This window comes from Thunnus albacares, chromosome 22 (assembly GCF_914725855.1).
Source record: "Thunnus albacares chromosome 22, fThuAlb1.1, whole genome shotgun sequence".
NCBI classification, from domain to species: Eukaryota; Metazoa; Chordata; class Actinopteri; order Scombriformes; family Scombridae; genus Thunnus; species Thunnus albacares.
Window position 1 is genome coordinate 21392428 of NC_058127.1, and position 13148 is coordinate 21405575.

Consider the following 13148-nt stretch of genomic DNA (forward strand, 5'->3'; position numbering starts at 1 on the left):
TTAAAAAATAGGTGCAGATTTTCTATCTTAATACAATACTCACATGCCAGTAAGAATGAATGGTTGCTGTAATTATTCCTTCTGTTTTTACCAACCATGGAGCAACTGCTTCCTAAAGCAACACCACTGTAAGAGATGGAGAATAATTCAACAGTTTTTGTTGTGGCAAATATGCTTTTCAAAGTTCAGCTGAAACTAATATCCCTTCACCACAGCTAAGCAAGGGATGCTTTTTGTGGTGACTCAATCACAAAAAAAGACTAATGCTGGAAGATAAACGGGTTGAGGATCAACAACTCTTTAAACTGACATGTGAGTATTGCATATGGAAGATAAACACTTGTTTTGACTAAGTCAGACTGCTTAGAGCCTCATATTAGCTTCACCTGAACTTAAGGATGAATTTTTACACAGGTCAAAGAACTGTGGATTTGGCCCCCTTTACTTACACTGAAATCTTTTTGTGGCCTGTATGGAGAGGTGGACTATTTACAACCCTTTTATTGTACATACTATATGGGCATGTCAGTTCTGTTTTAAGGTAGACTTGAAAAGCTCAAGACCATTATGATATACATGAGAAAAAAGCTAAAAGCTCTGTAATGTCTACAGATGAGGTGGACCTTCTTCCCTTGGTGTATTTCTTGAGCGGAGCTTTGGCGTTCACCACTGTCCTGGTTGTTTTACTGGCTCTCACAGTGTGCATAATGAAGAGAAACTGCCAATGTACAGGTACTTGTAATATTAATGAAGTTCTGAGGACACATTTCATTTGAATAAAACTGACTTTTTATTTTGTTTGTCACAACCAGACTCAACATTTTCAGCGACCTCTACTCCTAATGCAGAGGTAAGCACCATGTTCTATTGAAGACTTCAGAATTTTTAACAGCACAGCAACATCTTTATTTTTCTTTCTCTGCTAGCCTTTGTTGCAGCTGTTGGTCAGCTTTGGTTGTTAGTAGTTTTAATTGATTATTTAATGTTATGTTCTGTTAATTAGTGCACACAAGTTATTTATTTGAGTGCATGATATAGTCTGTTTCACCATGACAGGTCCTTCCACAAGCCTTGTGCTGTATCTTACATTATAGTGGTTAACCATATATTTTGTTAACAGTTAGGTCAAGATGCAGAAAACCTTCATCATGCTGCTTTAAGGTATCACGAGGCCAAAAGATCAAGAAGACAGCAGGACGACCGCTGGAGTGAATGTGTGTACTCCACTGTAAAGCAGAGCAAACATGTTTCATTTGTACTTTGATTCTGTGTACAAAGACAACTGTTTATCAGGGTAACGTGAGTTCTCCTGAAACACAAACACTTCTGTCAAAATGATTTCACTTACATTTCATCAAATACTTTGAAAGCCTTGCAATGAACTGAACTCTTTCATAAACAAAACACCTGTCTTCTGTCAGAATGTTTCTTAGAAGTGATGTGAGTTGTGAAACTTAGATCTTGCCTTACAACTTGCTGATTTCCACTGTTACTGTACTCTCCGTTGCCATATTTAAAAGAAGTGCGCTCACACCTCTGAGGTGTTCGTGGGTTAGCTACTCGAAGAGTTTCCGCACTTCTAACCAGCCCTGCATCTTTGACATCACATGTAAAATACGCAAGTCTAAAGGCATCACAGAACATTCTTTGAAGGTTGTTTGTTGTACATGTTTCCACAAAGACAGAGGTGTAAGAGGCTTTTTGTAACTTCTTTGCAGTTGATAGTAAAGAGAAGAGATCTCAGACTCTCTCGTGTCTTCTTTGTCTCTATGGTTTCAAGTTGGATGTCTCTGAAGTTGGTTTGTTACCTGTGCTGCCAGTCAGGTGACTATTATATTTAGTCACGTAATCAAGAAATAACACCAGGGCTCATGAGAACCAGGAGTGAAAAGTACTGATTTATAATGTTACTACATTTTCTGTATCTCTGACATGCAGATTGAAAAATAAATCTTCATCTTTAAATTGTTTGCTTTGTCCAACCAATGGTCCAAAACCCCAAAATATTAGCAAAAGGATCAAAAAATGGTATTTTATGTTAATCACCTAATCTACTAATCAGTTTTTTAACAGACAGTTACAACTGGTTGCATGGAGTTTAAAGGCTGTAGGTGTTTACCAGGAAGGGAGGGTCTAAACAAAAGATGCTATTGAGTTGCATTATGAGAAGTGTTGGATCAAGTGTTTTTGAAGCTTGACCATAGTTGGGACTAAAAGACCATTGTTCCCAGTCCCTTCTTTACATAGATATCAGTATGAACAGGACACGGTTTCTTGCCAACTCTTCCCCTTCCTGTTAAACTGTATATTTACAAGAAGAGAAAGAGCCGAGCCCACAGCCAGTACACCTTCTGTGTTTCTGTCATAAAGGCATCCAGCAGAGTTCCTGTAGCATTCAGTGTCAAATGCAGTGAAGAGGTCGACCGAAGCTGCCAGTTTTTAATCATTTAATATAGTGCTGGGCCGACTAGATATCATTAGGAAGCTATCATTTACTAAATGTAACTTGATTTTCACAATTTAGACATTTTACACATCGTACAAAAACAAAAAATTGATTAATTTGATATATTGCCCCGCCCTTATTTAACTTAATTTCCAGTGCGATTGAGAACCTTTTGATCATTTTGATGTAAACTTTCAGGACCACACAGCAGCAAAAGCTAATTCAAGGTCCTCTTACTAGATTTTTCTTCTCAATAAAATGTTTAGTTACATTTTTTGTTTTTGTTCTTGTCAAAGGATCAATCTGATTTGTCAAAATATTGTTTTCTGCTATTTTCACATTATTGTATTTCCTGTTTTTTTTTTTTTCACTCACACTGTATATCATCTTTTATTAAGTAGAGCATCAATAATTCTTAAAACAGAAACAATTTGCCAGAAAAGCTACATTGCTGATATAGCTGCTGGTAGAACTACGACATGTTAACCACAAAGACTGTGATTGAAGTTTGTTTTTTTGTTGCTACATTTGCAACAAACCTACATATTGGATTTACTAAGCAGCCAATCAGGTAAACCAAGATGAATACAATGAACCAATCAGAAACCTGACAGATGTGACATGGATGTGTCCTGCATGGTGAATCTGTTTAGACTGCTGCCACTGTCACAAGTCAGAACTGCTGTGGAGAAGATGGAGCCACCAGCAGAGAAGTTGTTGCTGAGCCTGCTAAATGTTTTACTGCTCTGGTCTGTGTGTAAGTAACAGAAAAATCCACTTGTGAGATTGTTTTATGTGCGCACAAAAGTGACTGTTATTTAGACACATTCATGTTTATTTGATTTGTTTTAGGTGAGGCACAGCTAAGTGACGTCTTTCAACCTGTTCCTTTCCAATCAGCAGCACTTGGAGAAGCAGTTTCTATTACATGTCGCATTCATAGTTCTGTAAGAACTAGAGTGTGGTACAAACTGACGACTAGCAGGAGACTACAGCTAGTGGCCTCAACAGATACTTTTTATAATCTGACAACATTTGGCGACCAATTTCATCACTATTATTCTGTAAAATCTGACAGCATCAGCAGTCATCTGAGCATATCTGCAACAAAGTGGGAAGATGTTGGCACATACTACTGTGGAGTGATCAATTTAAACAAGGTTCAGTTTGGACAAGGAACCTTTTTGAGGCTGAAAGGTATTTATTCTATGTACTTTATCACAAAGCAGCGATAAATTCAGCTGAATGTGAACATAATGTAAATGATCACAGTTGATTTGGTTTCTTTCTTAAGGTGCAAAGATGATCAGTGACTCTGTCGTCCAGCAACCAGAGTCTCAGTCAGTGCAGCCAGGACACTCTGTGACTCTCAGCTGTTCTGTCCACACTGACCGCTGTGCAGCAGAACACACTCATGTCTTGTGGCTGAAAAACTCTGATTATTCTGCTCCTGAGATGATTTACTCCTCTGGAAATAAAAATGACACCTGCCAGAGTACTGATACTGGCTCTGGAGAAGCTACCTGTGTGAACAACCTTCTCATGAGGAACCTTAGCTCTGATGATGCAGGAATCTACTACTGTGCCGTGACTTCATGTGGAGAAGTACTGTTTGGAAACGGGACCAGGATTAATGTTAACAGTAAGACAACAATAGTGACAAATGTATGGTTTCAGTCCAAGATGGTGCATTTCAATTTGAAAAGAAGTGGTGCTTTGATAATTAACAAAACTAAACATCTCAGTGAGTCTCTGTGAGTCTCTGTGAGACTGTGCTTGGGCTGAATGCTTATGTCAGAATGCTAATATGCTCACAGTGACAATGCTGACATGTTGATGTTTAGCAGGTATAATGCTTACCATGTTAGTTTAGCATGGAAGCATGCTAACATTTTCTAATTAGCACAAAACACAAAGAACAGCTGATGGGGATGTAATTTGTTTTGCAGGTATTTGGCCATAAATCAAAGTTTTGTTGTCATATGTGGGGGCGTATGAAAGACTCATCAGCTACACACTTCTCCGTTCTCTGCTAAAGAGCGGCTGAGATTGACACTAAAATGAGAATTGCTGGTCCACCTTAAAAGTCTGTCCACCTTAAGTGAGCCTGGTCAAGTTAAGCTAAGGCGTTGTTGCTAACTTCGGGGCTAACCCCATTCGATAGATGAGTATTTTCTTGAGGAGCTGCAGCATTTACTAACTGACTCACAGTCTGTACTGTACATTTACTGCCAGATTGACAACTTACTGCTAAACTTTTCCTCTGCTCCGCTCGCATTCACGTCACGTTTCTACCACTTGCTGTCTGCGATCGCGCAACTACACATGCACATTTACACACACATACACACACACACGGACTGCCTTATTCCTTAACGGAGCAACGCTACTCTTGCAAAAACACGTAGATGTCCTTTGAAGAATGAAGAGAGTGAGGATGACTAAAAAAATCCACAATAACGTAGGGTGTTGCACAGTGTGCGAGAGAAAATCATTAATGATCGTCTGAAATTTTAGCAGCGGTGCTCATAATTTTGCAGCGGTGGTGCGCCGCTGCTGAATGAATATAGGGGAAACAGTGCAATGAAAACTTTGATGTGCTGGTGGCTCTAAAAAGTCAGGGGACTTCTGGAGACCAGAAATGACAATAAAAATGTAATGGCCAATCACTGTTGAGATATTTCAGCCTGAGCCAAAGCGATGGACTGACCAACAAACAGATCGACATTGCCACCCCTAGAGCCACGCTCAGTGATTCCATTTTCTGAGCACAAGTTTGGTGTAAACTTAAGACACCTGGGTGTGATAACTCAGATGGGTGTTGGTTGATAAAAACCTTGCAATGGCATTGATTACATTAACGCTGAAAATTGTTGTGTAACAATATGTCTTATACTAAGTAAGATTCCTGTTCATACTTGCTGTCATTTACAGAGAATATACAAAAGTTTGTTTTTTCTTCTGTTAAGGAGATGATGCCAAACCAGCTGATCTGAGTCCAACCATTATTGCACTGATTGTGTCAAACATCATTCTTGGGATGGTGACACTTCTATTTGTATGGACACATTGCAGGAGTTGGAGAACAGATCCCACAGGTATTTAAAACTATGCATTGCATTAACTGTCTGTATATCTGCAGCAGAAGTAGAATGATATCTGTTGTTATATGCTGCAGTAACTAGCAATGGTAATAGCTGTCCCTTTTTTCAGCACTATCCAGATCCCACGATGGATCCCTTGAAGGCAATCAGGTGATACATTTTCTTTAATATAATTTATAGTGTGTGCCTCAGTCACCAGCACCCAGTGACAGATATTAACTTAATGGATATATTTGTCTCTGTGTCCAAACTGTCTGAACAAGTCTACAGTATTTGCATTTCCATGTCTTTCAGACTGGAGGTGCAGTCATCTATGCAGCTGTGCGTTCAGCTCCCAGAAGCTCCTCCTGCAGGCCAACTGCAGTTAAACACAGTAGAGACTCTGTAGTTTATACTGATGTCTCATACTGTCAACAGCAAGTATAGACAAGGGGTGAAAGAATGGAGAATGAAGAATGAAAACTGGATTTCCTGTTATTGTTGTCTGTCAAGGCTGTATAGACACATTTACTGGACATCATTTTAAAGAACAGAGTGTGTCAAGTATTCTCCCTCACTGAGGCACCAATATAAACCTTTCCTACATCTGATTGGTTGAACACTGCAATCACTTTGCTAGAATTAGTGCTTGCTTCCAGCTTTCAAACAGAAAATGTATGGTGTTTTTTCTGTATTATTTTCATTAATTTAAATTTATTTTTCAGAAATTTCTTTTTGACCAAAAAATTGGTTGAAAATAAACCATGCAACTGCAGAATCAGATTAGTTTAGAGACTGCATTTTTGTATTCTTGAGTTTAAATTCTTAAATTTAACTTAAAGGAGACCTGTGTGATTTGAAAGAAGTTGACATTTAATGTGTTTTTTGTGTCTTTACATGTAAATTTAAAATAAATCATTTATTTTTCAAACACAACACACAACTTGGTCTTTTTACATATTTTTGCATGATAAATAAAAAGTAACTAGTTACCATATTTGAAAATATTTTCAATACAATTAAAAACAAAAAAATTACAGTTAGAAAACTATAAAGAGACTATTTTAAAGTCAGTGACTTATACAGTAACACAAACTGTCACTTAGGGTCTCAGCATACAGTCCAGTGCCAAATGAGTAAAAGATGCTGCACAGGGATGAACAACATAAGGAGTGAAGCAGAGTCATTACTGGGTTGTTTAAATTTAATAGTGATGAGACGAGTACTGCATTTGTCATCAGAGAAATACTAAAAATCTTTGTCTCTCTTTTTTTATTAATACAGAGAACTGTCAGCTGACACAGCATGCAAGGGCTCGACCAAACTATTGTGTCCCTCGCAGGTTTAGCATTAGTAATATTGTTGCATGTAAGCAAAGTTATATTCAATCGATGAAACCTTCATCAAAAAAAACTAAAGACAACCTGCAATCCATTGGGACACATTTTGTTTAATTACATTTTTTGTTAATTTATTATACTGTACAGCAGTGTTATTCATAACCACATATAGCTACACCAGCCCCAAAGTGACACCTAACACAGCCACTGATGATGCACTGTAGATTGCTCACCTCCAACCACAAAAATACCAGGAAAATACTAAAGGTGTGATACCATACCCCACTCCACATCCATGTTATCTATTAAAGCTTAAAGACACAGTAACATGGCAGTTAGAGTGTCTTTAGGTTCCTTTCTATGACCTACATCTGAGGCTGTAGAGGACTGCTGGACTCCGCCACTTCCTTCACCCCTGTACTTAAATCAGGAGATGTAGAATACCGGAGAAATAAATAAATTAGACCACAAACACATGTTTGCAAATGTTGCTTTTAAGTAGAATCAGGTAGAGTGATTTTATTGTAGACTATATACTGATTAGCATATTACCAACAACCCTATTTATATCATTTAAAGTACAATAGCAATTTAACTTTATAGACATAGTGTGTTTGATATGGATAAGAAGGTCATACATTCATCCACTCCGACAAGCAAGTTTTACAGCTGCATCTACTGCAGAAGCTCTCTGACCCAGTGTGATCTGCTCCAAGTAGACCCACACAGAACTCTCTTGAACAAGCAGCGACGCGAGAGCCTGCTTAGAATTCAGCAACAAAGGAAAGTTAGCATCAAGCTGCTAACTCTGACAACAGAAGAACAACCAGCAGCCTCCTCAGTGACCTGGGCCCTCTGACCCACATGACTCGAACACTGACTATCTACCAAGGCCTGCATCCTTCAGCCTTGGATTCGCCAGCTAAGAAGCAGCACACCACAAAGCATCTCTCTCCCTCCATAAACTCGGTAACAACTGGGCATAGCCTAGCAACATATAGTGTAGCATAGCACGGCTAAGCAAGACTGTTTTACTCAATCAATGCACTGTACATGTATTGATTTGGCTAATGTTATTCATTGAGCTATTGTTGTGATGTCCCATTCATGGTCAGGTTACTGCATAGTCACACCACTAAGTTAAGGTTAGCATGTTTAACACACATTACATCCAGTAACTAGGCCTTGCATGCAACTAACCTCTTCCTAACCTGACACCTTTATCTTACACCAACTGGCCTCAAACAGAGACCCACACAGTTAAGAGATTTAAAACCCAGCTTTACACTCTTCAGGCAGCACATGTGGTTCAAGACACCACATGGTCTGGCCTTTTGTCTCTGTGGTTCTCTTTCCCAGCCAGGAAGAAAGAGGTGAGAGGATCTAAAACAAAAAAAGAAACCAACAGAAAAGTAAGGAGAGAAAAAGGAGGTGGTTTGATAAAAAAAAAAAAAAAGCACATCACCACCATCATTAGCCTCTCTTATAATTTTTTTCAAAATCTAATGAATGTTATTGGTAGAATGATCATCTTATTCAATCATTTCAACACTGAAATTACTTGAGATTGTATTTTTTGTTGACTGAAGGCATTTTAAATTTAATGTTGTTGTTGGAGTTTTGAGTTGGATATCATTACAAAAAAGAAGTTATATGGAGAATTAAACAAATTGACTAATGAATAATAATATTCAATGCAACTGTATTGAAAAGTCACTAGGAGGTACAGTTGTTTTGCAATATTTTTGTCAGCCAACTCAAGTGTGTTATATAATTATTTAAAATGTTTTGTTTGTGTAGTTGCTTTTCTTTTTTAAAGATTAAATTCATTGTAAATTCAAGCGACACAGCAAAAACAATGACACTGTATGAAGAGGCAAACGATTAAAGAGCTTCGTCAAAGTTACTTTTATTTAAAATTGTAACACAGCCAAACAAAAAATTATGTGTATCTACTTTTGGTATTAATTTTGTGTAATTTGTGATAATTTCTCATGATACATTTTAACTGAATGTTTTGAACTAAGAGAGCTAAAGTCTGTATTCTCTACATTAAGGACTTCACCAGGACTTCATCAAGGACTTACTGATATAAGCCAAGAGACACAAAGTCAGAAAGAGCAGGAGGACCCCAGTTCTAATGATGGACAGCCAGACTAAGATTCTTATCTGTGTCATTGGGTCTTCAACATCGTCTTTGATGAGCAGCTTGCTTCCACTTCCAAACAGAATCTCACCACAGGAGGCAACAGCACAGTAGTAAGTTCCAGCATCAGAGGAGCTCAGGTTCGTTTTCTGAAAATGATAGACACAGCTCTGTGATATAAACTGTGCTGTGGAGACATGTTTAGACTGATCCACATGGGTGTGAAGGATTCCTTGGCGAGATCCGTGTCTGAACCAGTAAACTCTGCGCTCTCCATCACAGGTTCCAGTTTGTACTGTGCAGTTGAAGGTCACAGAGTTGCCTGGCTGGACGGTCTCAGATGATGGTCCCTGGACAATTTCCTTGAGGTTGGCTTCTAAATCCACAGAGAATTAACTGTCAGAGAATTACTTGGAAAAAAAAAGGTACTTTCCTGTATCTGGGTTTTGGAGATATACAGTATATTCATGACCCTTTAATTGTTTTTCTTTTTTTGAAAATCTGAGAATTTGTACACTTTTATTTTGGGCATTAAAAAGTAGGTTTCTGATTGTTTGTTTTTTAATCCAGTTATTTTTCTGTGAAAATTTTGTAAAAACTGAAAACAAGACAGCTGTTGACATGTGTTACATAAACACATCTGCATCATATGTTTAGTTTCACACTTTAAGTCAAATGAACACCAGTGATTTTGCTAAAGCTTTGGGTGATTATATGAAAACTTTCTATTGTTTGGGATGCAAATCCTCAGCAACCTTTGCATGTCACCTACAGTTAATCAAACCCAATAAAAAACATAAGCACAATACCTTTGACACTTAGAAAGACCCCTTCTCCAAATTCAATCATGTTGGAGTGTGAGCTTCCACAGAAGTAGGAAGCTGAATCTGAAAACTGGATGTTGGAGATGTGTAAATGGTTTGTCCCTTCCTTCCTCTCGACAGAGAAACGAGGGTTCTTCTCCGACCAGTGGAAGTCTTTGGATGATTTATCATACTTGTAAATAGTAGACAGGCGCTGAGGTCCTTTTCCCAAAGTTTGTTGGTACCAGGAGAAGTGCATTGCCACTTGGCTGTCATAGAAGCAGTGTAAAGTCACATTGTCCCCAACACTGGCAGACAGAACCCCAGTGTCCTGTGTGAGTGCCGACGACTGGGTCACTGCTGACAGATGAACTGGGTCAAAAAGGTATAATGTTATAGAAACATGAGCTGCCATTCAAGTTTTAGTCTTAATTAAAATCAAATACTGAACACTTACATAATCCACAGAGAATCATATACAGATGCATCGTCTCAAAGGTCCGGATGGAAAGCTTTGAGCAAAAGAGCAGACAACAGCTAAAAAATGAGGTTGCATTTGATTGGTTGTTAAGAAGGTCAAAATGTGTGACACACAACATTCGTCCTGTAGGAAGTGAATTCATTAACATAACAGTAATACAGATTATGTAATATATTATTACATAATATGTTATTCTAAGTTTCTCATATTGAAAACTGTAAGGCAGACAAAAAAAACATTTGTTACAAAAATATAGCACAAAGACACACAACTTTCTTTTTGGACATGTGGTATGAAAAAGCTTCATTATGGACTTGTTCACCTTCCTTGAGAACAGTAAAACCATAAACACTAGATATAATGAAGGCTTAAGGACCTAGTGGAAATGAAAAAAAGCATTTAACTTAGCACTTATGTTTGGCCTTTAACTACCTCTGAAGCTATATAGCTGATATTAAGAGCTGTTAGGTCATATAGTCACAGTGCTGCTTGAAAGTTTGTGAAACCTTAAGAATTTGATCTATTTCTGCATAGATATGACCTAAAACATGATCAGATTTCTATCGCAGTCCTAAAACTAAATAAAGAGACATCAATTAAACAAATAATAATAATGATAATAATAATAAACTTTATTTATAGAGCACCTTTCATAACAGAAAATGCAGCTCAAAGTGCTTTACAGAAAGAGGTACAAACAAACAAACAAAAAACAGATATTTAAAAATATTAAAAGAAAGGAGAAAAAATAAATACAATAAACAATAAAAAAATACAGTGATTAAAAGAGGTAAAATTATGAGATAAGAAAGATACAACACGTAGTAAAAAAACAGCAGATAACAGTAAAAGACAAATAAAAGGTTGAGTTAATTAAAAGCAAAACCATAAAAATAAATTTTGAGCTGCCTCTTGAAAATATCAACAGAGGATGCTTGTCTAATATGTGGTGGGAGTTTGTTCCAGATCTTTGGTGTGTAGCTGCAAAAAGCTGCCTCACCATACTTTTTGCATTTTGTTTGTGGCACATTTAACAAGCCAGCATTAAGCGACCTAAGCGAATGGTTTGGCACATATTCTGACAAGCAATCTGAGAGATATGAAGGTGCTCGACCTTTTTGGGCTTTAAAAACAAGTAAAACAGTAAAATTTTAAAATCTATCCTCAACGTTACAGGTAGCCAGGGCAATGATGCTAATACTGGTGTAATATGTTCCCTTTTCCTAATTTTGGTTAAAATTCATGCTGAGACATGTTTATTCATTTATTGAGGAAAATGATCCAAAGTTACATATTTGTGCTTGGCAAAATATGTGAACCTCTAGGATTGTCAATTCATTTGAAGGGGAAATTAGAGTCAGATGTTTCAATCAATGGGACGACAATCACGTGAGTCTGGGAAGCCTTGCCTTATTTAAAGAAGAGAATTCTTGGTCTTCACTATCAAAGTCTGAGCTTCACAACACAGATTTGCTGAAGTGTTTCATGGCTTGAACAAAGGAGATTTCTGAGGACCTTAGAAGGAGAGTTGTTGATACTCACCAGTCTGGAAAAGGTTACAAAACCATTTCTAAAGAGTTTGGACTACACCAGTAGACTGTCAGGCAGATGGTGTACAAATGGAAGATATCCAACACCAGTGTTAACTTCCTCAGGAGTGGTCGAACAATAGAGATCAAGAGCAAGGCATGTAATAGTCCAAGAGGCCATAAAGGACTCCAGGGTAATGTCTAGGAAACTAAAGCCCTCTCTTGCAGTGGCTACAATCTATGTTCATGGTCCACCATCAGGAGAACATTGAACATCAATTGTGTGCATGGCAGAGTTGCAAGGAAAAAACCCACTCATCTCCAAAAAGAACACTGATGCCGTCTATGGTTTGCTCAAGACCACATGGATAAGCCAGAAGGTGATTGGAAAAATTTTCTGTGGACGGATGAGACCAAAATCGACATTTTTGGCTTGAATGAGAAGCATTATGTTTGGCGATGAGCAACCACTGCATTCCAGCATAAGAACCTTATCACATCTGTGAAACATTGTCATGGTAGTATCATGGTTTGGGCCTGCTTCGCTGCCTCTGAACCAGGACGGGTTGCAATCACTGATGGAGCTATGAGTTCTGAGTTGTACCAGCACATTCTATAGGAAAATGTCAAGGTATCCGTCTGTGAACTGAAGCTCAACAGAAAGAAATATCTGATCATGTTTTAGGTCATATTTATGCAGACACAGAGACCATCCTAAAGGGTTCACAAACTGTCAAACAGCACTGCATATAGTTGTACACAATGTACAATTCAAAAGATTCTCCCAAATTCAGATTCACTTGTTATATTTCATTTTGAACTAGCCATAAAAAGCATGTTTTAAAGTTCACAGTGTCAGTAAAATCATATAAAGTGAGTAACACATACTCAATCCACAAGAAGAAGGAAGTAACACACTGCATAATGCAGGGGTCTATTGCTGGATCTAAGATGTAGAGTTCAGGATGATTGCTGCAGCCATAAAGAAACTGTTCTTAGAGCAGGATATTTTGGTAGACAGAGACCTGTAATGCATCCTAGAGGAGACAAGCAGAAATATATAGTGAGTGGGATTCAGATGTGATTTTATTTCATCATCCAATACAGTATTTATTATGTGCTGCTGTACATTTGTTTTTTGTTTTGCTTATTTGGTAATTGTTTGGTCTGTATTACTGTGTTGTCCAGGTTTTGCTGTCTGTACTGCCATACCAGACTGATACAGATAAGGTAAGGATTCCTTCCATGATGGCTGTACAAAACTAGGGGAGGGTTCACTGGCAAAAAATAAAATGTTCATAATGTTACTGTACTCAAGCT

General features: G+C 37.8%; 2 protein-coding genes across 2 annotated transcripts; one reads left to right on the forward strand and one right to left on the reverse strand.

The window, feature by feature from the left end:
• The first annotated feature begins 3012 nt into the window (after window positions 1-3012).
• Window positions 3013-6421, forward strand: LOC122973255 (immunoglobulin kappa light chain-like). The gene is made up of 6 exons (XM_044340653.1): window positions 3013-3203; window positions 3299-3643; window positions 3741-4088; window positions 5416-5544; window positions 5660-5700; window positions 5845-6421. Exons 1-6 carry the CDS (start codon window positions 3068-3070, stop codon window positions 5974-5976), a joined length of 1131 nt encoding a protein of 376 aa, XP_044196588.1. The 5' UTR covers window positions 3013-3067; the 3' UTR covers window positions 5977-6421.
• A 2324-nt stretch (window positions 6422-8745) lies between these two features.
• Window positions 8746-10398, reverse strand: LOC122973307. The gene is made up of 2 exons (XM_044340714.1): window positions 9825-10398; window positions 8746-9391 (listed from the first exon to the last, which is right to left on the reverse strand). Exons 1-2 carry the CDS (start codon window positions 10231-10233, stop codon window positions 8931-8933), a joined length of 870 nt encoding a protein of 289 aa, XP_044196649.1. The 5' UTR covers window positions 10234-10398; the 3' UTR covers window positions 8746-8930.
• Window positions 10399-13148: the final 2750 nt, after the last annotated feature.